Here is a 27,936-nt window from a genome sequence, read left to right as displayed (position 1 = left end):
TGTCGAGTTTCTCCATTTCTGGTATCCACTTCAAAGACCACTTCTTCAAACTCAGCATTTTGAGCGGGTTGGAGCGAGCGGAAATCAATATGGACTAGCGGTAAAGATGAGCAACTTCCGTTTAATTAAAAAAAAAATTGTATCCCAAGCGTGAAGCAGGTTGTTTGCTCATGAGAACGTAATCGATTTCACAGCATTGCTGGTAGCCAGCAGCTTGGATATCTCAAGAACTCAATTATCATCGATGCCAATTATGAACTTGAGCAACGAAAAGAGCAAATCAGTCATTAGTTTTTTTGCTGAATTGATATTAAATAATATTTACATGGTAGCAGTTCATTTCTCGGCATTTTCGAATTAATTTTAATTCATGCTTAATAGAATTTAAGCGTCACCAGTAATTTTGGTATGGCATTAAAATATCTCATCTGAAGGCAAGAAAGTGTGTTTAAAACAGCGTGAAATTTTAAATATGTAGCAAAATGAAATTGAAAAACAAGAGCTCACCTGACTGGATGGGGTGCGTTGGGCTCGGAGCCCTCCTTTAGGAAGGTGGGCAGGTCGCCGAGCTCTGGTGCCTCGATCAAGGAGCAGATGGGCTCCTCGGCGGTGCAGAGCGATACCACCCGCGCCAGATTCGGGTCCCGCAGCGCCCAGGCAAGCCGCCTGCTCTCCCTCAGGAACTCTTGCTTGTTGCTTTCAGGACAGCCGCGCCACAGGGACTTGACGATGACTAGACGTTTGCCGCCGCACTCGGGCACGGCGTCGGCTTCGCACAGATGCACCTGGGGACAGAGATGATCCCAGCGTGTCTCGTGAGAATCAGATGAATTCGTGAAATCATCTTTGAAAGGGATTTCGATTGTCGAATGAGAATCGAATTGAGCACTCAGTGGGGAGAGCGAATATTATTTGTCGATCATGGAGGAACTGACAAGGAACATATATTTGGATTCAAAGATGACAAGTGGCAATCTCATTGGATTCGTGAAGTGAATCGACATTTTTATATACCAGGATTTCAATTAAAAGAGTTTAAAAAGTGTGCAATTTTTACAATCTAATTGATAGCCCAGCTTTTGGTTTTTTGAACACAATATTAGAAGAGAAGAATTTATCGTTGAGTCAATTTTGACATTTAAAAAAATATAAAATTACACTGCAAGGGTTTAATCTCTTTTGCAGCATTTGATTAAAGGGCAAAAATTTGTACGCATTCAGAGATGTTTTGAGGACGATTTCTTGTAGTTTTTTCACTCAGGGAAATGTTAAAAAGATCTAAGATAAAAATATTATATCCAGGTAAGTTAGCTAAGTTATCAGTTAAGTGAACAATGAAATTTTTATCTTATATCAAACCATAAATCAAGCCAATAAGTTTGTGAGGATATCGGAAACTGGTTATTGCGAGAAATCGGGCTAAAATAAGAGCTGAGCGTGTCTCTCATCGCTCGTTTTTAAGAGCAACAGGGTGACGGAATTGGCGAGTGCGTAAACAGCGAAGTGCGAGCTGTCACTCAGTGAATTGCGCCACCCTTTGTGTCACTCACAGTATCAAATATCCACTATATATAGAACCCGGTCGCTCGCTCGCTCTCTGCGTGTGGAAAAGGCAAAGAAAGGCGGCGAATTTACGGCTGGCGAAAGTGCTTTTTAATCGCCCGCTCGCCCGACTCAGCCAAATGGCCAAGAAACGCGATCAATTTTTATTTTGTTCTGAACAACGCAATGATCACAGTTTGGTGGAAAACACTTGCGCCGCTTTTATGGTTCAGCAATCGCGCCTGCTCGAGCTGTTTCCTATTACTTTGGCCCCATTTGTGATATTGATTACAGACAAACTTTTCAGCTATGTGGGACGAACACACTATATACACACACACGACACATTTATTTATACTGCGCCACAAGTTTCGGGCAAACCGATAAGGGCAAAAACGCTTCTCTCCCAGAGAAAGCGATGTTAAAAAACTGACTTGTCTGCATGATTCATAAATTTTAAGTAAAATATTCGAGTCGGGCAAGCACATAAAAATTTATTTGTCAAAGTTTCTTCAACCTGCCGGCTTAAAATATTTTTGAACTATTAATGGGAGCTTTATAAAACACTAGATATTACCGTTCACTGCTTTTTTGTGCTTTGAGGGCTTTTTACAATCGAGGGAATGGTAGAAGTGAATTGGTTTAACACAGAATTTGCACTCACAGGCCTCACTCGCGCAAGAGTGGTGGGTAACTTTTGATTATTATAAAAACGTTAAAGTTTTATTATTATTCATTGTAAAAACGTTCGTGAAATAAATAGAGGGCGTATATAGGTACAAAAAACCACGGTGTTAGTGGAAAAAATCAACTGTTCTTGAAGAGGAAAATATTGTGTTAAAATTTAGAACACTCACCATGCCGAAGGCTCCCTCTCCAAGTTTTTCCAGCAGTCTCAGTCTGTGCCGGGGGAATTCGAACACGGGACTCTCTTGTGCGCCAGCCGGAGTTTGTTCGGGCAGCAGCAGCGGCGTAAAGCGGCCCGGCGTGAAATGTTGCTCCCTGCGCTCCGTCTGCGACAAAAAACACAAACAAAACAATTGCGAGAGGGAAGAAAGCACACAAAAGCGCACGCAAATTATGAATAATGAAATCGTGCGAGCAGAATGAAAAAGTAAAGAAACAAAACGCACCTTGACAATATCAGTTGCGGCGTAGAAATTCTCCTGGGGCGCGGTGGGCGGCAAATTCGCCGAGACGGGGCCTTGCAGAGTTTTGCTGGAGGCGGGCGTGCCAGGGGTCTTTTGTTTGCTGGGGGTCTGCTTCGTGGGGGCAGGGAAGGTGGCTGAATTGGTGGGAGGCCTCAGGGGTTGAGTGAGGCAGTAAAACGACTGCGACGAGTACTTGATCTCTTCTTGGAAGCTGTTCACGCTGGTGAAATCTGCTGGCAGAACGGATACCTCCGTCAATTTGCGCGTACGCCGCAATCCAAACACGCTGCTCAAATTTGACGAAGAATGAATAACACGGCCTCCCCCTCGCGGCCCTTGAAATGTTTTCGATAGCGAGTGTGGCATTCGTATTTTGTGTGTGTGTTTGAACGAGCGCTGTCATATTTTAAAAAGCAAACAACAAACGCATTAATAATTGAAATTCCATTTCCAGGCTGAATGTCAAAAGGGGATTATTTTATTAATGCTAATTGAAATGAATATTTACCCCTGTGTAAATTGAGGGGCACGATACACTCACTCGTATCGCAAACAATGAGCAAATGATTAAATTTTGAACTAAAGCCGGCAAGAAAATTAATGGAATAAATTATTGGACTGTTTTCCCATTTTGCGCTAGGAATTATTCAGCCGGATCTAAACAGAGCACATCATGCACGATTTCCTGAGGCGGGCTTGATTTTTTGTACATATAACCCTTTTTGAGGTTGTTAAGCGCCTCTGCCCACCGTTTTCATCATTTTTGTTCTCTCGTAATTAAAAAGGCGTGTTTTTGAAAGGAAATTCTTTCTTAATTACTCAGAGCAGTTCTCTTTGGAAAGAGCAGGTAAATTAAACCGGTGCCTCGAGGCCAGAAATCCAATTAGACGACGATATTTCTTTCGACAAATGAAAAAAGACATAATACAAAACGTAATCATCCCGTAATCCCTGGAGTCTTTCCATGAATATTCCTCGTGTTTTGTCAGGATAATGAAATTAATTTTCAAAGCTCACCCGTGTACTCGCCGGATTTGCTGAGGTTGTCCTTCTTGAGCAAGCAGCCGTACTCCTGCTTGCTGTTGGGCAGTTTGAACGGCTCGTGGTAGACGGACGAGGTCTCGCTGTCCGTCTCGTCGCCCACCACGTGTCCGTAGAGGCCGCCGGGGCCACCGGGTGCCCCGTTCTTCTTGCTCAGCGTGTTGGGGTTGGCGGTGCTGTTGTTGGTCACGAGGCCCGTGCTGATCGGCGTGAGGCTCATGCTCATGCGCAGGTCGCGCATGTTGATGGTCGCCCTTTTGTCCGGCAACGGACCCTTCAGGGCCGTGTGCAGCAGGTCCTTTTTGCGCGTGCGCCTGATCACCAGTCCAACGGCAGAGCCCAGCAGGATGGCCAGCACGGCCAGCACGCCCGTCACCAAGCCGATGTACGCTTGCTCGCTCGGAGCACTACTCGCTGCAAAGGGAAAACAGGACGTTTCGGTCAGACTGGTTTAAATGTTTGAAAATCTAAAGCTAACTTTAAGAAAAATAGGTTAATTAAGAAAAAAAATTACAGATATAAAAGCACATCCAGTTTTTTGTGTCGATTTTTCTAAATTCAAATTATAAATAGTCAATAATAATTAGAATTGATATTCCGTTTATTGCTTGTCAATAACCAATGCCAATATTTATACAAAACACGGCATTCTATTAATTAATCTGGAGTGGAGATTAAGAATTCCTATTTGTAAATTATATAATCAGTGGTAAAACGACGCTAACGCAGAAAATCGATGATAGCACGCAAGTTTATTGTAAATATGTCATTTATGTCCCAATCTTCCATTAGGGAAATTAAATAATTTTATAGCCATCAGAATTTAATAGAAATTGTACGAAATGTGTCTAACTAATTTATGTATGAAGATAATAAGAATAGAACAAAGGAAAGCAGGCAAGATAATTTGGTGCATCGGAACTTTCTTATTTTTTAATGTGAATAATTATCCTAATTTTTATTAAAGTCAAAAACTCGGAGCAGGCATATTTATCGATTTAAGGAGCCCCCGCTAAAGGAAAGGCAGTGGAGATTCGGATCGAATAAATCAAACGAAATTTTGATTTTCCGCAAAATTGAACGCAAAGTGCTTTTATCGCCCGAGTTCATTCTTTTTAAGGGCGCACCACCCCGGTCGGTCAATTTTTCTCCTTTAAGGTTGTCATCTTTGCAGAAAAGAAAGTGAGCACAATAGACTGCGTATTCTTTCCCTGAGCAAAAGGCAAGAGATCCTGCTCTTGTTTGAGAAGCATGCAAAATTTCGATCTGCGAAATCATAAATAGTGAAATGACGACGAGGAAAGTGAATGGGAAATGAGGAGGACGGGCGGCTGCTCTCCCGCTCAATCCGCCTTCAGTATTAGTCGGCATAAAAGAGTACAAAGAGACAATTTCAAGATTGAGCGTCATTGTGCCAGCGCATTGTGTTACTCAGACAATATAAAACGCACCACAAAGACACAATGCGTGGAAAATGGAAACGCAATATTGTCTGGAGAAAGAAGCACGAAGCAGGTCAGCCCTTTGAGGATGGATTGGAAGATGCAATTAATTGCAAAGTCTAATGGGTCTGTGGCATCAAGAAAAGGGATATTATTAGACGAAATTAATTAATTATTCACCTCACTGACAACGAGGAGGAATAGTGCTAGTGCTTCAAGCAAACTCATTTTAGAAATGAAGGAAAATTAATGGCATTATGCAACCTGCACGACACTCGTAACCCAACGGTTGCATATTGTAGACTTGGATAATTTATTGATCCTTTCTTAAGGTGAAAATATGAGATAAACAGATATACAAATTAAATGCAGATTATTCACCGCCAAGGTTTGAGGCAAATTTAAAATATTAATTTGAAAATTGGAAAAAATCAGTTTAAATTTTGGTAACCCATTGAAGAGGCGTTTAAAAAGCTCTTACATCTCAAAAGGAATGTCAGAATGATTCAAAACTCATAACTACTGCATTTTGATCTCGATCTCGGATCAAATTTGACGCATTTGGCATTCCCAGCTTTGGTGCTGACACAACTTGTCAAACACACGAGTATCAGAAAGGAAAGTTTATGCATGCACGTTGCAATTGATTAGCATTATCTGAGGCAACATGCGGCCGGAGTAGTAGTGCACCCTCTGTGCACCAGCAAGGGCCCCTTGATATCATATTCGACAGACAGGTCAAACAAGCAGCGGCCCGTGTTCTCCGAGCGCCCTGTTCTAATCCGGCCAGAGAGGCTCGCGGTAATTGGCCTTTCAAATTATAATGCCGACGCGCGATATGCACACGTTGACGGGCAGCCAGGGCAGTCAGTCAAAGCCCCCTTGACCGGCCCCCCAGAGAGAGGTGGCCGCACTTTAACAACAGAGAGAGAGAGAGAGAGAGAGACACAACACACGGATCGCGAGACGTCGGCTCTCGCAGGTACGATCGGGGGGATTAGCACTGCTGGATCACGAGTGTTTGATCTGCCAACCAGTTAATTACCAAGTGCTTGTCTGGCTGACGATGTAATTTATCAAATTAGCCCTGCGGCTCAGCCCGGGCTGGCCGGCCGGCCGGCCGGCGCGCCAGCAACACGCGTCATTTCGCTCATTTAAATGATTGATGACACTTTTTGCCTCGCTCGAGCAGCACACGCGCTGCACCTCGACCGCGGTGCATACTTGGCGTGTAATGACGCCCGGATTTGGATTAATGCGGCTTTTATGACATACCGGGTGACACCTCCTTGCGCGCGTGGGTCGTTTCGCCTGACTTTTTCTGCACGTTGTCCGGGTTGAGGTTGCTCAGCGGTGGCCGCATCGTGTAGTCCAGCTGGCTCTCCTGCCCGTAGAACTCCTCAAACAGCTCGTCTGTTATGTTGGTGTCCACCAGAGCTGCAACAAAAATATAACATTTTTAACTGGTTAATTCATTAAAATAATTTACTTTCTCAAATCAATGAAATCTGGACTATCAGGTTATAGGGGTACCAAATGAGCGTGATTAAAAATAGAACAGGTCATTAATTTGCTAACCAAAACTATCTAGTTTGCCTAATAATGCGTTCTTCGCTTCACGTTTCGTTGTTTTTCGAGGTGGAATGGAATTTCACAACCCAAAAAATTTAATTAGTTTTCCCGCTAGAAATACATTTTAACTTTTTTCATTTACATTTTTTAGGCGCATTCAATCAAAATTGTTCCTTGGGGAAATTATCAGCATAAAAATTAAATAGATATTAATTCATTTAATGGAATATTAAATTTTATCAATTTTGTCGACCAGAATATTGAGGAAAGTTTTAGGATATTTATTAGACTCATCAGAACTAAAAATATAATATCTAGAGTTACAAAAGAAGATGGGAAATATATAGTTCATGTTGCCGGTGCTCTTCTGTCATTTTGCGATCAAGCAACTGAAAATGAGTAACTTGAAAGACGGTGTTCTGCCAAAAATGTTACTAATAGGTAAGTACCCGCCACGTTGCAGTCACCAAATGAGGGTAAATATTTTAATCATAGCGTCTAGCGCGATAATCTTTAAGAAAAAACTTGTCTTTTTAAATTTACTCACACGTAAAAAGTCTACCAAAAATAATCGGTTCGTGTTATAATTTTTTAAGATATATTTTTAATCGATTCTGTGAACTTACCTGAATCAAACGAGATTTCGCTGAGGAGGATGAGAGGCGCTGAAAAAACGAGTTGCACTTTGACGAAGCGGCCGAGGCGGCGAGACAATGGAATAGTGATGTTTCGTGAAGTGTCGTTGACTGTCATGTTGAGGAACTTGGGCGCCGCGTGCACCGCGTTGGCTTGGAACCGCTCTGGGTCCAGTCCGAAGTAAATCAAGGCGTGAGAGAAGATCTGCGACAGAAAAGTGCGGGGAAAAATTAAATTCGAGCACGCAACTGAGCAATCAGCAGGGCACACGCTCACGGAAGAGTATTCATCATGCGGAGAATTGTCAGCGCGCGCGGTCTTTGTGTGACACCGGCGAATAAATCTGCTCACTCGGCGCTCGCTCTGGTGTTGATACTGAGGCAGCAGCCTTTTGTCACCATATTGTGGTCGTAATTATATAGGCTAATGCATTTCTCGTGCTCCCTCAGCCCGGTGGTGTGGCGCGCGCGAAAGGTATTTGTTACCCAAAAGGCGAGAGAGACAAATAGCTGCGCTGCTGCTATCGCGTTCACAATGGACCCCAGCGAAACGTCGAAAGTTGCGAGCGAACGAGCGCGCGCGTCTATTAGTCCCGCCACGCCACGCTTTCAGTGCTGATCGCTATTTGACATGGCCAACAATGCACACACACACACACACACACACGCGCGCGCGTGGAGTTTGGAAAGAGACGCAATCGGATCAACTAATTGCTTTTCATGTGAACTGTCAGAGACTGCTGTCTAAAACGGGGGCTTGCATTATTCCTCAAAGTTTGGTTTCCCCAAGAGTCAAAAGTTACACTATTAATTTTAGCTCAGCGAATCTTAATTTTTAGCTCCTAATGGATAAGGTTCCAGGGGAAAACTTGGCTTTACTGTCATTTTTCATTAAATAAACCTCCTGCATTCCTTGTTTACGTTATTTATTTTAATGTTTGCTACAGCGGGAGCCAGATGTGCGATAAAATTGGTTTGCGCTGCGCAGATCCAAGATGGCGTCTGAATGTGGGAAGCAAAAAGCTCTCTTTGGATTGCCGTACGAGTGTCAAGAGTTTGTTTTTACGATCCAAAAGACACAATTAGTACAAGTAATGCAAATTATGTCACAATAATCTTTTCGCGCATTTTCACGTGACCGTTTTTTCGCGCCATACTCCACCGGACGCCATATCTGCGCGTCGCACGAATCTAGACCCCGCTGGTTTGCAAAAGTATTAAAAGTCGTAAGTATAATCATCTTTAACTGTTATAAAATATTGGTAAGAAAGTCAGTATAACAATTTTAATTTTTAGTAAGTAGAAATCATCTAAAATTTATTGTTGAACAATTTTTAGCCTATTATATATAAATATCAATTTCCTATTTTGATTTGCCGTGTTTGTTTTCAAAAGTACTAGGGAAGATTGAAGAAATTCAACTTTCACTTGCTCCGTCTGACAGTTTTACCCGTTTTACCGTTCGATTGCGTTTCCAAATCACTAAATTACCGAGGAATAAATATTTATGGGGTGTCCCCTGTGCGTGCTTTTCGGTCTGGAAAACGTATTCATGCTTTCATGCAACTGCTACACACAGACGTGGCGGGATGTCATTTGCAAATTTTCCCCTGCGATCACACCGGGGGAAACGAGAGAGAAAGAAAGAAAGAAAGCAGCGGGGGCGAGCGGAGGGTAACAACAATAAATACTCTCCACCTCGGAGAGAATCAATAAACACGATTGTTTTTAGAGAAAGTTGATCTCGAGAGCGGAACTTTGTTCTTACGGGAGCAGACTGGGCAGCCGAGTGGCGGAGCAAAAACTCCCCTGCGCTTGCATCCCGCAGCTATAAGTCTGAGTGCTTTTACCGGGAAAGTAACCATCTTGGAAATGGTTCCTGATGCAACGCATTGTGCGGCGCGCGCTCTCTTTCTCTCTCTCACTCGCTCGTGACGTCTGGATGTTTATTTCCCTCAGCGTCGGGGTTTAAAAAAGGCGCGGCTACGAAATGAGAATAAAACTTGTAATGACAGCTCGGATGGGAAATGGAAAAATAAATTATTTCCCGCGTCGCCGAGTGATGCGGTTAGAAATAAGGGCTTTAATCGCATTTAGCGCAGCATTCCTTCACAGTCCGAGTGAGAGCACTTTCCGTAAAAGCAACATCCGACCCAAAGGAAATGCATGCATCAAAGTGTGAAAAGTGGAGAGAAAAAGGAAATTGTGAATTTAAATAAAAATTTATGTGTACGTCTGTTGCCTCGTGGCAACAACTCCTTGACGGCTATGCAAATGATCCTCGCCAACTAATTGATGGAAAAAATGCACGGGAGAAATGACCAACCTGTACGCCTCGGGTCACGGAATTGCTGGCATGCAAGTGAACAGCTGTGAATTCACGAAGACCATCAAACTCGAATGTGATTTCCAGCGGGTGTCCTCCTAGACTGTCGTTAAGCCATGCGACCCATCTGTAAGCTGAAACAGAAAATTATGATTTTTTTTAATTAATCATTGAGAGAAAATATAAGTTGAGCTTTTTAAGCCGTCCTTAGGCGTTTGAATTTTTCCACGTGTTGTAAAATTTTAAATTACATGGAAAAATGATTACAGAGCTAGCAATTATCTGCTTAGAATTAAACTTCGGAATATGGAATACATATACATTTTCAACTCTCATTATTGCAAATACGTAGCACGAGGTGTTTCTTATGCAAATTTTAATTATTTACAGATTACACCACTGTGCGCAAATGCGCAAGACGTATATTTGCCCGTTGCAGGAACATGTTTGCAAATTCTAAAGGGCGGATAGAATAATTCAGAGAAGCGTATAGCTGCTCAAACACAATTAACACCGCGGCGCTCACTTGCGTAAACTGCAAATTGAATCAGCACGTGAGCACCGTGTTGCACCAGACCACCAGACATACATATACAGCTAGTTTAATTAAAAAGTGGGAAAAAATGGAAAGCAGCACGGTGTCGGCTGTTTGGATGTGCAGCGGAGCGAATAAATTTTAATTAGCGCCGGGCAGACCTCAAGGGTAGTTTGTTTAGTTTGTTTGCCGGGCTAATTTGTTCGACTGGACAGCATTTCCGGCTGCAGCGATTATGGAAAGTGGCGCGGATTAATCGGGGTGGGGGGGGGGGGGCGCGGGGATGATGGATGCTCGGCGGGACAGTAGTGCAGGTGCTCCGGCCCGACTCCATATAATATATAAGCAGGTAAGCCGACGTGACAGGCGGCCATGCTGCTTGGCTCCGCTCCGGACGCCTCCTCCGAGTTATGGCTCGCTACATTTCATTTTCTTTTTTTAATAAGGCGTCGGGCGCGCGCTGGGCATAATGCTTTTTACGGCCGAAATATGGGCCACTGCGTATGGGACGCAAAAAGGAAACACGCGCGCCTGACGTTTAAATGCCGCGCCGACTGCACCCGCCGCGATATAAATATTTATGAACGAATGTCAAGTGACTGTAAAATATTTAATTTATGCTGGCCGCTGACGCTGAGCTTCTGAATTTTTTACATCCGACATAGAATTATTCCTTGTCTTCCGACGAGCCCAAATATGCAAAATACACACGCGCGGATGAACTCGAAGAACCCTTTGAGCAAATTACGTTTTGGAAGTTTTATGATACTAATTAATTGGCACTTATGAAGTTTTCATAATTTGAATTTATAATTAGAGGTACATTGATTTTAAGAGTAAAAAGAAATGAGTGATCTTTGCAATTTTTAGTGAACTGATCATATTTAATGTCGTGCTTCTAGAGTTCAACAGTGTAAGAAACATGCATTAGATTTTTTAGAGCTTTAAAACGTTTGGTTTCAATGCCGAAAGTCATTTATATGTAGCAGGTAAAAATTATCTTAATGAGGATAATGGTAACTTTACGAAAATTGACCTTTTCATTGCAATGGAATGTTTTATATAAATTTAATTGTTTCATATAGATTAAACTCATTTTAAATTTCCAAACCATTAATCAAAATAGGCTTCAGCAACATTGTCAATCATTATTTCTGTGAATGACTTTATTTACTTCATCGTTGCAATCTATCTGTTAGGGAAATCGCGATTCAAAGAGGCAAAACATTGCGCGGCCAAATTTTCAAAATTTTGAGCAAATTTAATAGGAAATTACACGGCTACTCATTGCCAGATAAATTTTGCCCTTTATTCAATTTCCAGAAGATAATTGAAGTAAAGGCTAAAATGACATTCCTGAATTGAGCACATTCCACCTTCATTAGTGCTACATAATTAAGCAAAATACCGTTGTTAGACCCTGCTCACCAATAAATTAAAGCAGGCATTTATCAATTTGTTAAGATTTACTAGTCTGCTGAGCTCACTTCAGCTTTTTCCTCCTGGACGGGGTCCTAGTCAACTTGTTCACTAGTCACTTGTTGCTTTAAATTTATGACTAATTGACCAGTTGCATAAACCCTTAGTTATTGAAGCCGCCAACAGATGGCGCAACCACAGACTTTCTTAAAAATTTTGTTTTAAGCGGTTTTAATGCATTTTCGCTGCAATTTCAGACTCAATTTTGCTTTTTTAATTAATTTGCTAATTTTTGACGTGCTGAAAACCAAAATCGGTTCAGCCATTCGCCGTAGAAACGTTGGAAAAGATTTTTTTATTTCAAAAAATAGTTTTTCACGATTCTACGGCGATTGACTGATCCGATTTTGGTTTTCAGCACGTCAAAAATTAGCAAATTAATTAAAGAATGCACTGTAGCTAGATTGAGTCTGAAATCGCAGCGGAAGTGCCTTAAAATCGAAAGTCTACGGTGGCGCCATCTGTTGGCGGCTTCGAACACTTAGGGTTTATGCAACTGGTGAATTGCGATAGTAATTTAATCTCATTTTTTCCTAATAATATGTGTTTTTACTTGTTAAGAAACTACTGAATATAACTTACAAATAAATTTTATTTTTTAACCGTTTACCATTGAAGTAATTAAGAAAATTTCTCTCACCTTCAGTAGAGACGTCAATGTTGAGGTCGTCAGGTCCAAACCTGCCGTCTGAGAGCTGTCCCAGGCCTCCGGACATGGTTCTGCGCTCGATCTGGCCGTCGTAGCTGATGTCCTCGAGAGGATCCGGCTCCGAGTCGATGGAGCTGTGCGAGCCAGCCCTGTTGGCCGAGTAGCTCACGAGGCCCTCTGCAACAGGAGAGTGAGTCGCTAATTGAAACAATAAGGATTATAAGCGCAGGCCTCGGGGAAATAAGAAGAAGAAGCAGTAGAGTGTCGCAGCGATATTTTATCAGACTTTCCGCACGTCGGAAAAGCTCGAGCGAGTGAGCAAACAAACGTCTTTCGAGTCGAAACCTCGGAGAGCATGAAAAATTCAGACCCTGCTTGTTGTGCAATTTTCATTTCAGCACACACACATGCCGAGCTCTGCTGGGAGCCGGGCAGGCGAACCGAAATAATTCCGGCTTTTTAGTGGAGCACTGGGATGCACGTGCTTTTCGTCGAATAAATGAGAGCCCGGGTCAGCATGAATATTTCAGCCGCACTGACTGACTTGAAGATTCAATTTGATGGCGGCGCTCGCCAAAATTATGACCGGCCGTAAAGGAGGATACAAATTTCACCGCCGCGCAGCAAACGTGCAAAGCAGCGGCGGCACGGCAAGAGAATAATAAAAGCAGCCGCCGCTGCGCAACCGTTTTCTTTTAATGGTGCCTACCTGCGTGCACAATGACTGGCCATAAAGCTGCCAAAAGGTCTGCATTTCGAAATGATATAATGCCGCCACTACCACCACCACCACGAGCCGCTGAATTTATTTTTGATAAGCTAATCAGAGGCAAGTACACCTGCAGGCGTTTCCATTAAAAATGGTATCCATTGCCTTCAGAGACATCCCCACAATTTATTAGCGCCGACGTGCAATATAGTTCCAAGAAATATTTTTCCACTCGCCAAATTATTATTTTTTATTCAACTGAACAATTTAGAAGAGCAGTCGGTATTACTCGATTTCTAGCTTTTAAATAATTAAATAATATTGCACACACGCTAGCCTTTTCATTCAAGGAGTGCACCAAATCAATATGAATGACAGCCAAAGGAAGATGAGTGTCTTTTGAATGCCTATATGGCTCAACACAAAAGGCTTTTGCTGAAATTTTTGGCATTATGGTTTATGAGGCCATGACTATGACCAGTTTGAGGCAAAACCGCTACCTCTCTGCATTCTACAAAGCGAGTTTCTATACCGGGCTATGGATTCCTGAGGATGGAGATGGTCCCGCCAAACGACTAAACAGGCCAACGAAATGGGAGTTAATCTTTTTCATTATAATTATGTCAGTTAACGCCGTTATGATGACCGTGCAGTTAATATCAGTTGTACGATTTAATATCACGGTGCTATGTCAATCTATCGTGATCTCAATGTTGTACGTTTTGGCTCTATCAAAGACCGCCTACTTAATTTTAAGGAGGTCAGATCTTACCGAGTTGTTCTCGATCGTAAACCGCACCATGAGAGCATTGCACCGAGGCAGAACTGATGAAATCTTAGACGCAATAGGCAAACGCACGAGGAAATTAACAGTTTACTATTTCGTGTTCAGCGCTTTGTGCGGCACTATAATGATTGCTATATTTTCATCATACAAACTGAAACTAGACAAAATGGTAGTGGATAATGTCACAATTCCGGACAATGAATTATTGTTTGCAAATACAAAAAGATACGAAATTAGGGACAAAATTCACCTCTTTATTAGGCCGGTGCACGGATGTGTTACCTTCGTTTTATTTATGAAAAATGCAATAATGGATGGTTTGATGCTGATGTTCCAACGCATCATTATTTACGAAGTAGATTTTCTTAAACATACCTACTTGAAAAATCTAGAACAAGTTGACCAGGCTTTTCTGAAAGTGGAAGCTGACTCTTTATTTATCTCAAACTTCTTCACCGCATATCAAATGATTAAAAAGTGAGATTTTAAATTCATTAAACCAGTTACAGATGCCTTTAATCGTTTCTTTTTAGGATCAACCAAAAAGTAAATTGCTTATTCGGATTCTATACCTTAATTGTGTTTGCTGGGGGCATGACTGTTCTCTGCTTGCTCGCTTTCGTTGGAACACAGGTATGTAACGTTGAATTAAAACGATGGACAAGAAAATTTTAGCTTTTATTAATATTTTTTCAGATGAAATTTATTTTATTTGTTGCACTTTGTAACATGCTTCTAATATTCCTGAGTCAGAATATTTTGATTTGCTCAACGGGGCAGCAGCTGCTTGAAAAGGTTGACTAAAAAAATTATAAAATTTATTCACCATAATAAATTTAAGTTGCAGGCTGAGTCACTGAGCGACGCGATTAGTGCTCGACCTTGGAACAAGCACCTGAATCGCGCCGGAATGAGTCTGCTCGTCATGGACCTTCAAAGAACATTTAAATTTCGAGGAGGACCCTTTTTTGTCGTAGGTTTCGAGGCTTTCGCGTCAATGATTGCAGCCGTGTTCACGTATTTTATCGTTCTCGTGCAATTTAGAGCCAACGAGTCTACTTGAAATGAAAACACGTCCTAACAGCAAAAAGCCATTGGATCCGTCTGAATAATTTATATTCTTTCGAGCACATGTGCGCTACTTGTACCGGCGAGAATGATGCAAAAAGGCTTTCAATATGAGCTCGCTTTTCTCTCATTTCTGTCACTTCGATCGACGTTTTGGCACTTTGTTGCGGAAAACCATGAGAGTGAATTATTGATCACCTCGTCCCTAAAACATCAAACACACTTTTGGCATGTTGCTGGTTGTTGTATGCCAGTCGAATTTCTCCCTCAAACTACAAATGTCCTGAATTTGTTCTCAGACTAAACGACAACAGCAGCTTTTGCATCCCGTCGCCACCTTTAAAATAACTTTGAAAGTTTAATTACTTTGAAATGCTTCATTTATTTAATTAGAATTAATAACTACGGCGAAATGAACAAGTTCAAAAGCGGAAATATGTACTGTTTCTGAAAAAAAATTTTACTGTGGAGATATGGAATGGTGGTTATCTGTTTAGATTAATGTTTTGGATCAATTTTAATGGAGGCGAGGATTCCGCCAATTCAATTAATTAATTAAGATGAGTGGATTACATTATTAAGAAACAAACAGTTGCTTTCTCAGTGATATTGACGTTTCAAGCGGAGTTTGATATAAATTTTTGAGCAATCTGGCTCCCAGGAAAGAAAAGTGTTTGCTGGCAGCACAGTTGAAAATGTACGGTCTTAGGGAAAACTCACGTCTCAAGATTTTCTTCAAAGCTAGCCATGTCTTAGGTTTTTGGATTCCTGAGGGCAGCACGGGCAGAAGCAACAATCAATTGAACAGGCCCACGATATGGGAGGGGACGGTTTTCCTTGCGATGCTTGCAACGTATGGATTTATTACGGTCATTAATTACCAACGCATGGAAAAATTCAGCGTCGAATATATTTGCTTATTGATCGTAATTTCATTAATGTATTTACTTCCATTTCTCAAAACCATTCATTTGATTTCGAAAAGGTCCGATTTAATGAGGGTTTTTGCATTGATAGACAAGGCAATCAACTTAAACAGAAAAATCGGAGTTTCTGATAAATTGTGTAGAGATCTTAGAAACATAGCTGGATGGACATTCATCGTTAATGCCATTACTTTTATACTAACGCGCATTATTTACTCGAGGGAACTTGAGTCACTTTCATCGGAATCTGTATTGAGGCAAAATTTAACATTTACAAGAAACGACTCACTACTTAAAAGCAGGCTGTACCAGTCATCAGATTATGCTTACAGATTTTCACTATATTTGCATGGCTCTATATGCTTCCTTTTATTTGGCAAGACCGCTATCATGGACAGTTTAATGCTGTCATTTCAACAATTTGTTTCTGACCAAGTGTCCAATATAAGAAAAGAGTTCCTTAAAAATAAGGAGACTGCAAATTGGAAGTTTGAAGACGATTCTGCTTTTTTCTCACACATAATAATGACCAAAAAGTAAGGCAGCAATTATTGGAAAATGTGTGTATAATATATATACAGATATGAAACTTGCTATTTTTAGGATTCATCAGGCTGTCAACAAATTATTCGGACTCTACACCTTGATAATAGTTACTGGCAGTATTGTTTTGCAATTTTCGATATTTTACGTTGCAACGCAGGTAACAAATTCTTCGTATTTAAATGATTTTAATATTGACTGTAAATTCACCAACAGGTGTCCTCATTTTCTTTCATATTTGCTACGCTCCAAACGGTGCTGATGTTTCTCATGCAGATGATTTTAATGTGCCAAACCGGACAAAATTTACTAGAACAAGTGGAATTCATAGTTTTTTGAATTTATTTAAGTGTGTAATAACATTCTTAATTATTAGGTAGAACTACTGAGCGATGTGGTACGAACTGGACCCTGGTGCAAGCAACTGAACCGGCCTGGTTTGAATATCGTTGTCATGGATGTTCAGAGAACATTCAAAATCACAGGCGGTCCATTTTTCGTGGTTAGCTTTGAATTTTTCGCTTCGGTAATAGGATATATGACCACATACTTTTTCATTCTCAAGCAATTCCAAGATAATGAACATGTGTATCACGAAACTTAATTTATCATCTTGAGTAATGTTTGACGTAAAATGTGAATGCAGGCAGTGGAAACTTTTGCAACGTTTTAAAAACTACAAAATTACCAACGCTATTGATTCCAGAAACTTTACGGCATAATAAATGATACTTTTACGGTCAAGGGTTGTTGTTTACAGAGAAAATAAAAGTGCGCGCTCATAAATATTTGATATTTCATTCACTTTGAAGCTCTAAGAGATCATATTTAATGGAGTATTGATTTACACTTCAATTAATTTGAAATGACAACGTAGCTTCACGAACGTGGAATTGGCTGCAAACTGAACGTGTGCGATGCCTAGGCTGAGAGAGAATAAGCACTTTGCCATAATCCTCAAAATTAGTTATTTAACCGGCCTCTGGATTCCCGGAAATGACGAGACGTATCAATCGAATAAGCTATCGAAATGGGAATGCCTAAATTTGTTTGCGATATTTACAAGTTTTGTGATGATAATGCACCTCCAGTTGTCCACCATTGTTACTTATAGCCTTTTGAGCTTGAGCCAAGTTATCATAGTTATGGTGCTCTACATCTCAACCCTCAGCATGACGGTATACCTGATTGCGAAAAGGTCAGATCTAGCCACCTTAATCTCGATGGTCGAAAATGCGGTTTGCACGGTTAATGAAATCAAACGAGTCGACACGCTTTGTAAAAGAGCCAAGAAATTGGCATTTTTTTCATTCCTTTTCAGCTTAATTTGTATGAGCTTGATGAGCAGCTTCTTTTACCTGTATGCATCCTCGACTGAAGTTACAGCAGATAAAAATGTCACCAAGTCTGCTGAAGAGCTTTGGGTCACCAAAGTTATTCAGTCTGGAAATTTACGAATTCTATATTCGATAGAAATGTACGCTCACACAGCTGCATGTTTGATATTGATCTGCAAAAATGCAGTGATGGACAGTTTAATGTTATTTTTCCAACAATACATTATACAGGAATTGCAATATCTAGAGATGTATTTTCACTCAAACAAGAAAAATGCGAATTTCAACGCATTTATCGAAGCAAAGAGTGAGAACGTTTCAATTGGCAGTTACTTCCAAAAGTATCAAATATTAAAGGGGTATATTTCGAGCTTGATTTAAAAAAAATGATAACAAAATTGACAAATCATCACATTTCAGAGTTCAACATAGAGTGAACATAATATTTGGATTTTACACCCTACTAATCGTTGCAGTCAGCATCATCATTCTGTGTTTGGTTCTATTCATTGGAGTGAAGGTGATAAGTGTTTTCTTCCTAACTAAGCAAATATAGAGATGGATAATATGTTTCAGTTTCCCTCGCCAATGTTGACATTGGCACAGACTCAAATGCTGATGATTTTTCTGGGCCGCACAATTTTGGTTTGCCACACTGGACAGTGTTTGCTGGAAAAGGTAGGGAGGATAATTGACGAAAATAAAACACTCTAATATGAATAATGAATACCAGGCTGGATCTTTGAGTGATGCAATCAGCACTGGTCCTCGTGGCAATCGTTTGAGCCTACCAGGATGGAATATGCATGTATTGGACATTGACAGGACATTCAAATTTCAAGGAGGGCCGTTTTTTGTCGTTAGTTATGAGTTTTTTGGATCCATGTTGGGAGCTGTTTTTGCCTACTTAATTATTCTAATGCAATTTAGTGATTCTTCAAATGAGAAAGTTTGTGAATAAAAAATTAATTGAAATAAAATAGTCAATGGCGTTGTGGATCTTCAAATGAAACACTTCTAAAGCAAGAAAGGTTGTTGAGAATATTTTAACAAAATTGTTTATGTCATCAAGTGAAAAAAGCATTGCTAAAAATACTTGGCTCGAAAGCAATGAGTATTGATCTTCTAAAGTAAATAGAGAAATATGTATAACTGAAATGTGAAGTATCGTCTTGAACAGTGTAGTTCACAACACAATGATCGAGTTGACAATGACCTCTCTAAGGCTAAATCCACGCTTGAAATTTTTCTTTAAAGTTTGTCATTACACTGGGTTGTGGATTCCTGAATACGGTAAAATGAGCCAACGGACAAATAGCTATTTGAATAAACCTACCAAGTTGGAATGGATAATTTTAATTGTCATATTTGTGACGCTTGCACTTTTGATGATTGTTCATATTCAACGAATAGATACTCCCACCGTCACAACTCTATGCCACACTTTGATGCTTATTATGTTATATTTTCTACCGTGTGTCAAAACAATGTATCTAATCATGAAAAGATCAGAATTATTGAAAATGTTTAATTTGCTAGACAAAAACATTTGTAAAATGGACGACGAGCAAAAAATAGCTGTTGAAAATAACTTTTGCAAAGACCTAAAAAAATTTGCCGTTTTGTCGTTAACAGTCTGTTCAGTTTGTTTCATAATTACGCGCGTAACTTACTCATTGGAATTTTATTTTTCATTTCAAAATGTAACAAAGACAGGAAAAGATTTTAAGTATCGTTACAATATTTTCGGGTCATCTGGTAGCAATACATTTAGGTTTGCTTTCTTTTCGCACAGTCTTGTGTGCTTTGTTTTGTTCGGCAAAAACGCAATTATGGACAGTTTTATGTTGACCTTTCAAAAGTTCATTTCTAGACAAATTTGTAGCTTGGAAAAAGAGTTCTTAAAAAACAGAGAGCTTGAAGTTACTAAGTTTGAGGCAGAATTCTTCAAAGTTGAGGACGACATTTTATTTATTTCAAAGTTCTACAGGAAATATAACACGATCAAGGAGTACGGTAGTAAGTAACTGGCGCTTAACACCGTTTTAATTCACCCTTTTATCTTGCAGAATCCACAAGGCCGTCAACAAATTGTTTGGTTTCTATATATTTATCAATATCACTGGAAATATTGCTACATTGTGTGCAATGTCATTTGTAGCAGCTCAGGCAACAACCTTTCTATAAATATATATGAATTATTTAATACATTTTGTTTTTATTTTTAACTTATAGGCTTCTTCGCTTCTGTTAATTTTCGGAATGTCCCAAATTATTGTTATGTTTTGGATGCAGACGGTTTTAATCTGTCAGAGTGGACAAACCATGCTTGAAAGGGTAATGTTCTGAAATTAATGCCACAGACTCATCTGAAATATTATTCAGGCAGGGTCATTGAGTGATGCGGTGGGTGCTGGGCCCTGGAACAAGCACTTAAACCGACCTGGCTTGAACCTTCTCGTCATGGACATAAATCGAACTTTCAAAATCACAGGAGGACCGTTTCTTCTAATGAATTTCGAGTTTCTCGCTACAATGCTAGGATGTATCAGCACATTTTTTTTTATTCTCCAGCAATTCAAAAATGTTACTATTGCCATGTAACATTTTTCATCTATTGAAAATACGATATAGCGTTTTGGATTTGTTGAATTAAAGATTTAATTTAACACATTTATACGTTTTTTAATTATTCAGTTGTTAATATATCCTTTGTTAGTTTGCAAGAACAGAACAGTATGTTAAAAAGTATTATAATTTCTTAAAAGCCTGCTTGTCGAAATCGATCAGAGAAGAAGAACAAAAAATAATTGTAAGGTCATATATAGCAGTTAGAGTACTATTGTTATATTGTAGTTGTCATACAGCATTTCCCGACAAGCAGTGCAAAGGAAAAAATGACTAGTTTGAGGGGAAATCCGCTTCTGAAAAATTTCTTCAGAGTTTGTCATCTGACAGGCTTGTGGATTCCTGAAAGTGGAATTATGAGCCGAGAGTCCAATCGGTTGAACAAACCGACGAAATGGGAGTTTATTGTTTTGAGCGCGATTTTTGCGGCCTTCGGTTTGATCATAACATTTCACTATCAACGCGTTGATAAATTCAACGTGAATATTTTCTGCCACACGATAGCACTTACAATGGCGTATATTCTACCACTTGCAAAAACAATTCATCTGATTTTCATAAGGTCAGGGATAATGCGCATTTTCGCACTGCTAGAGAAGGCGATAAATGCTAGTAGAATTAAAGCTGATGTTAAAGGGTTGTGCCGCGATGCGACAAAATTAGCAGGCTGGTCATTCTTTTTTAGTGTTGTTAGTTTCATCATCACAAGAGCCGTTTTAGTGATAGAAATGTCAGGGTCTTCATCTCAAACGCTGATGCCAAATTTGACATCAACGACCAATAATGATTGGATGGTTAAATATGGACGATCAGGGAACGCCGAAAATAATTATAAAAAATTATCTTTATTTACCCACAGCATTTTTTCTTTCATTTTGCTCGGCAAAAGCACTCTCATGGACAGTCTAATGCTAGCGATTTTAAAATTTGTTACAAGTCAAGTGCACGTTCTAAATAAACAGTTTGTTGAATTCCAGCAAAATGCGGTCTTTCAATCAAATGTAGAATTTTTAAATGTTCAAGACAATACCATCTTACTCTTGGATTTTCACAGAAATTACCTCATTGTTAAAGAGTAAGAGTGCACCTTAAAAACAACTGTAAATCGGGTGGTATTTTAATTCTTTCAGAATCCACCAGACCTTCAATAAGTCATTTGGATTCTACATCTTGATAATGGTCATCGGCAGCATTTCTACACTGTGTACCATTTCATTTGTTGCGACTCAGGTAGAGACTCATAAACTCAACAGTATAGTTCTCAGATATTAATTAATTTCATTAGGTACTATCCATTTCATTACAAATGGGAATTATCCAAATAGTCCTGTTGCAACTGATGCAGTTGTTTGTATTGTGTCAACATGGACAGAATTTAATCGAAAAGGTAATCACGAAATGCTCTAAAAATTACTTATATTATATTAAGTCAAATTTTAATATTCAGGCAGATTTGCTGAGTGATGCGGTGATAGCTGGACCTTGGAACCAACACCTGAGTCGACCTGGTTTAAATATTATTGTCATGGACATCCAAAGAAGCTTTAGAATCAGAGGAGGCCCCTTTTTTGTCGTTAGCTTAGAGTTTTTTGCTTCGGTGATAGGATACAGCAGTACATTCTTTTTTATTCTCAAGCAGTTTAAAGATTATTGAAATAAATCCCCCTGAATGAGCACAAAAATTAAAACAGCGCTAATAGATTCAACTGAATTGCGTATAAGACATGTCAGCAGTTGATTAAATATTCACTTGGGGTTGTGTTTTGCTAAAAGTCAATAATAGACATTTCGTATTGATATTGGCTTATCCCATTTGCTAGATTAAAGACATTGTGTTCGTGAAATGCATTGTAACGCACCTTCTTGGCCCTAAATGAGAGCACTATTCGCTAGAAAATGAACAACAAATGGAGAAAACAGCTGAAAACCGTCCTCAAGATCAATCGTTTTTTCGGACTATGGATTCCATTCGATTACCAAGAACACAATTTAAAGAAGAGGAGTATATTTGCGTGGAACATTTCGTGTTTTTCTCTTCTTGTGATTTTATTTGCACTTGTAATGCTTACGTTTTCGGACACAATACAAATCACCAGACTGTCGAGTTGGTGCCTGCCAGTAATAACATTTTTATCTTATTTTATGATTCTGTTCAAGACAGCGTTTCTTTTTCTTAAAAGTGATAAACTTGTTGAAATTTTCAGGGGCATCGAACGTGTAACTTTAGGCAATGATCAGTCGCCTTATATTAATCAAGCATGTAAAATCGTTGCCAAGACAGTCCTAATTTTGCTTGCGCTCGATTTGATCAGCATTTTAATAGGATTGAAAATATTTAGCGACTTAAACACTGCCATTTTTTCGCAAAATTCTACAGTAACTGATGATATAAAAATTTCAAATGAGCTTTTAAGAGTAACTAGCCTAAACAAATTTGCATACATCGTTTTGAGCCTGCATTCAATATTTGGAATATACATGCCACTGAGAGTCGCACAAATGGATAGCATATTGTACTTTTTCCACGTTTTCATCTCTCAAGAACTCATCTATTTGAAACATACCATGAGTAGAGTTAAAAAGAAGCTGTCACATAGGAAATTAGCCTTTGTTCACGGTAATCAAACCCCAGAAACCGGCTTGGACCAGTGGATCGCTTTTTATGACGAAGTTAAACGGTGAATGCTACTAAATACTTAAATTGTGTAAATGCTTTAATATGGCAAAGTTTTACAGTTTGTACCAAAAAGTGGATAAAGTCTTTGGAATGTACATTGCCGTCAACGCAGCATTGATCACAGCATCGATTTGCTTCATCGTTTTTATCATAGCAAGGGTAAATTTAACATTTTAATATGACTCGCATAAAATGTACATCTTTTTTCCAAAGTTTCCATCATATTCGATTATAGTAGCAATGTCTCAGTATTTGATTTCATCAGTCGTACACGTATTTGCAAACTGCAGTAGCGGCCAATTCGTGAAAAGCGCGGTGCGTATCAAAGTAAATTCGATAATTTTCCAATGATTCAAAAATTTTTTCTAGGGAGATAGTTTATCTCACGAGATCAGCCGAATTTCTGGCCGAGACGTGGACATGTCGCCAACGCTGCACTTGCTGGCGGCAGACGTGCAGAAGACGTTCGTGGTGCACGGTGGGCCATTTTTCGTGCTGAACCTCGAGTTTTTCGCCACGACCATGGGCGCCGTTTTGTCCTATCTCATTATCATGTGGCAAGTCAAGGATTGACCATCATCGCCACGCAGAAATAGCAAAGAGCGCCGACAGTGTTGTTCAGAGTTGCTAATTAAAGAAACTAATTAGTTCGAGCTGCGGCGGAGGCGGTCCTCCAGTCCGGACCATATTTATTTTGCGAATGTATTAATTACATTTCGCGGAATGAAAAGTTTGGGTGGAGTGCGAGGGCCTTTCGAGTGCAGCCTCTTCATGCACAACACACCAGAATTCTGCTGCTATATTAACAGCAACTCTACATTTACTTTGCTCTCCATCCGCCTGACCCTTAGCTAGTAATTAAATTTCACTCCGCCACCGTTGCCGCTGCCTGCTGGCTGCTCATCGTCTTTCCCTTTTTTCACTGCCGCCGTATAATTTGGCAGCCGACCCGCCGTTCAATTCAAATGCCAGAATTTCTTTTCCATGTGCCTGCCTGAAGGGTTGCTATTCTCAGCCCAATTGAGGAGAATTCGCTGGGACGTAATCATGCCAACGGGGTATCTGATGTCGAAAATATCTAAATCTGTAACCGTGCAACAATAATGATATCCGCATACGCCGTGTTATTCCGGCTCCCAGGATAAAACGGTCCATTTTCACGTTCCTGGAAGCTGGAGGCGTAAATTAGCAAACAAGGCGGACAGACGTACGGCTCTGTTTTCGTGCGTTTGGCCAGCGGAGAGCGTGTCGCCGAAACGCAATTACAGGCTTGAGGCATAAAATTTAATTTGTGACGAAATTCGCGTGAATTCGTCGGCAGCGTGCAAAAGCTAATCCAGCCTTTTATGAATAATAGCACTCGAGCGTCGTAATGACGTCGCAAGTCAACCATTGAATGAATATTAATGGCGCAATTAAAGCGGTGTACGCTATGGCAAATCCACAGCTAGCAGCGCCGCACACACACAATACTGCACCCTGCAGAGCAAAAAGCTAGCACCACTCGCTTCGCTCGTCGACAACAAACTGCGCGCTGCGCGTCAAGGTGTTTGTTTCAATTATGAAAAACCACTGCTGCAGCAGCTGCTAATATGTCGCCTAACTACAGACATAACTCACCCAAGTTTTTGCAAAACATTGAAAGACCCCAGCCATTTGAACTATTCTAGCTCTCGTCATGATTTGTGTTGATGAGATAATGACAGGGCCCTTAATTAACTAATTAAATACGTATTATCTTGGACTGAATGCCGCATGTACCCACAAAAACGTAGTAATTAAATATCAACATTTGTAAACCCAGCAATGGAAACAAATATTAAACAAAGAAATGTTTACAGATCACCAAAAAATGCAGAAATTCCCAGAATAAACACACGTTTGAATTTATTTAACAATAAGTGGTTTCTCATTTTCAGCGTAGCAAGAAGTAGTATTATTTTAAAGTAAGCCGGGGAGTGGGTATAAGTGGCTGGGTGTGCTTGTCTCCAGCGAAGATTCCGCGTGCCTGCTCTCGAGACATTGTTCGGCAGAGGAGAATAAGTTTGGAGGGCTCTCAACGTAGAATAATAAGCACTAGTGGTGCTTCTTGCATGCCGCCTCCGCCGCCGCGCGCTGTATCATTCGTGTTCAAGAATAATGTAGTCAAATCATTTGGCGAGCTTCCCTTGCTTCTCGGTAAGCAACCTCTCTTTTCATGCCGACACAATGGAACACCGCAACTCATCGTTTTAATTAACACCCACTGCTCCCGTCGTGCCAGGCAACTTTGTGTTTTATGTTCTTTCGCTGAGCGCAAAAACAATCGCGAGAGGTGGCTCGGCAAAAACAGCATGGGTGCTACATACTTTTGAGATAAAGTTAACACCGTTTCTTAATGAGAAGCAGCCAATTTAGAGACGCCTTTTCCTTTGCACTTAGACATAAATTTGAAATTTGGGGCAGTGAATTTTAGATCGATGGTTTTTACGGGTGTCATGATAATGTTATTGCATAAAATGTCCTAAAAATTAAAGCTTAAAGAAATCTCTTCCACTTCCTATTGTGATTTAATTAAAGTCCTACGAGGATTGCTTTTTAGTAGAATACGGCGCCAGAAACATTTAAACCAGGACAAAAGAATAAGAAGTGCAACAGAAAATAGGATAACAGAAACAGCATTTCCTCAATTTATTGAATTAACTTGGTAACGCCATGTAAAATCTCATGCATTCCAAACTAAGCACTGCATTGAAATCTATGAATGTAGCAAAGCAGGATGGAGGATTTACCTGCTGAAGATTCTGATTCTTGTTAAATTAATAACAGTCTTATCATTTAAACATTTTCATCCAAATAAATCGATTTGAAAGTATACGCTGAGTCTTAAAGCGTATTGATTCATATTAATTTAATTAAACCATCTAAAACTGTTAAACAGTAGTTAAAAAACCCTTTAAACTGGCGAAAATCAGTAAATAGCTGTATATTTTGTAAAGGTTGAGGAAATCGGGTCCCTCTTGGCCTAAAAACATACTTCTACTTGATGGTTAAAATTTATCTGTCAATTTCTCAAACTTAATTTCACTAATTATACATTTTACATCATTGCAAATTTACAGACCTTTTTAGACACTGATTTTTAAACCTTTTTGGACAGAAATCAAGCAAGACTGTATCGAATGTGTTCAATTGACTTTCAGCTAATAAATGAAATCGAGAAAAAATCCAAATATTATCAACGGGGTCAAATCTTAATCTTAGTTGGTATTTAATGTTCCATTGCCTAAGGTTAAAAGAAAACTAGAAATATCCGTCAATTTTAGGATATTTGGTTATGAAGGTGAATTATCTGTTACAGTTGCTGTACAGTTTTTATCTAACAATAAGCAATATATGATATTTCAGCCAAATATTTCCATGGATATTTTTAACGTCAAATTGACAAAACATGGGTTAACATTTTTTAAATAATGGCGTGTTAAAAGCACCAATTAAAGACCTTCTATTATTTGCATCATTTATTTAACACACAATCATTTTTCAATCCGTGTGAATTTTCCATCAATAACAAAATTTAAAGAGGAATGATACTGGAAAAGCCTGGAAAATGCTTGTTGCCAATGCATAAACTCATCCCTTGGGGTTCAGTTAAAGCCTAAATTGGCCTAAGGAGCGCTGTAATTTTTTGAGCAAATTGGCTGGACAGTTACCGTGCTTTTCAAATGGTAATGGCTATCTCCTTACTTGAAATCCTATTTAGTTTCAAAACCAAGAGTTTCCCCACTAAGTGGCATACACTATTGGACAGACCTCGACGAGAGGAATCGGAATATGCTAAGAAAATATGTTCAAGCACTGTAAATTTTTGAGAAAATTGGCTAAATTTGAATTTTTATTGTAGGAAGGTCCTTTTTTACTATTGGAAATTGTTGAACAAATTGATTATCGGTCAATTGTTGAAGGCATCCAACAATTGAAATAATTTTCAATTGAAATAATTTTCAATTGTTGCCCAGTATCATTCCACTTTAATACTTTGAATGCTTTGCAACATATTTTACGTCAAAATCGATCCTATGAGAAAATCCACAAATAAAATACATTTTCGTACTTAATCCTTCTTTGCAAGACGCAACGTTGTGTACAGAAGAAAATCAATATGCCACAAGGAGAGAGGAAAGAATCAGCATCGTCGGCGCGGAAGAATAAGGACGGATGAGATCCTCGAAATGATGCCACCCTCTCGGGGGTGCGGACAATCAAACGCACGGGGGGTGTTTGGCGGTGCAGAAGAGGTGTTGTTTGACCTGGCCGCCGTCATTAGTCTGGCGCGTTTGCCTCGGGGAATCAGACGCCGGCGCGAGATGTGTTTCGGCCGGCTGGCAAAGTGCGTGCATGCAATCTGTGCGCGCCGAATTCCGGGCACGTCGCGTACCCGCCCGAGACGTCTGCTACAATAATCTGGACCGCCGGCGGCTGTGATTGCATCCGCCTGCGACCAGACTGCAAGCGCCGGGAATAATTTCTCAATCAAATGATCTCCTCCGCCAGTCAGGAAAAGGCGGCCGTTTGTTTTTTCTTCTCTCTCTCTCTCTTCTTTCCGCACAGCGTGTTGGATTTTTATCCGCACCGTCGGCTGCGGCACGTTTTGTGCCCGGTTAAATCGACTTCACGCGAGTTGACGCTGATTCTCGGCCGGGCTTTTGCCTTTAAAGGGATCAGACGGCGTGTTTCTCACGGTCGCTTCTTGTTTCCCCCGAACCGGGATTGCAATTAGCGGATTAGCCGCTCCGTCCTGATTGGACGAGGCGTGCACGCGCGACGCGAAAAATCTAATTTAGAGGCGCACCGTAAATTTCGCAAACCGAAGCCATTCAAAGCAAGCGAAATGGTTTCATTGGGCTCGT

General features: G+C 40.1%; 2 protein-coding genes across 4 annotated transcripts in view; both read right to left on the bottom strand.

The window, feature by feature from the left end:
- LOC135940600 (protein MTSS 2-like) overlaps positions 1-27,936 on the bottom strand; it is a 256,792-nt gene that overhangs the window by 24,165 nt on the left and 204,691 nt on the right. The window lies entirely within an intron of this gene.
- The window catches only part of LOC135940583 (discoidin domain-containing receptor 2-like), a 156,140-nt gene that overhangs the window by 5,633 nt on the left and 122,571 nt on the right, over positions 1-27,936 (bottom strand). For 2 of the 3 annotated variants that reach the window (XM_065485532.1, XM_065485539.1), the window contains exons 7-14: positions 12,364-12,549; positions 9,710-9,843; positions 7,375-7,588; positions 6,452-6,613; positions 3,711-4,148; positions 2,676-2,926; positions 2,400-2,555; positions 508-785 (exon numbers count right to left, since the gene is read on the bottom strand). In XM_065485532.1, coding sequence (XP_065341604.1) covers positions 508-785; positions 2,400-2,555; positions 2,676-2,926; positions 3,711-4,148; positions 6,452-6,613; positions 7,375-7,588; positions 9,710-9,843; positions 12,364-12,549 — 1,819 coding nt within the window. The remainder of the gene's footprint in view (positions 1-507; positions 786-2,399; positions 2,556-2,675; positions 2,927-3,710; positions 4,149-6,451; positions 6,614-7,374; positions 7,589-9,709; positions 9,844-12,363; positions 12,550-27,936) is intronic. The other variant, XM_065485547.1, reaches the window with a different exon arrangement.

This window comes from Cloeon dipterum, chromosome 1 (genome assembly GCF_949628265.1).
Source record: "Cloeon dipterum chromosome 1, ieCloDipt1.1, whole genome shotgun sequence".
NCBI classification, from domain to species: Eukaryota; Metazoa; Arthropoda; class Insecta; order Ephemeroptera; family Baetidae; genus Cloeon; species Cloeon dipterum.
Note: the sequence above shows the minus strand (reverse complement) of the source record. Positions and strands in the feature narration are given on the sequence as shown.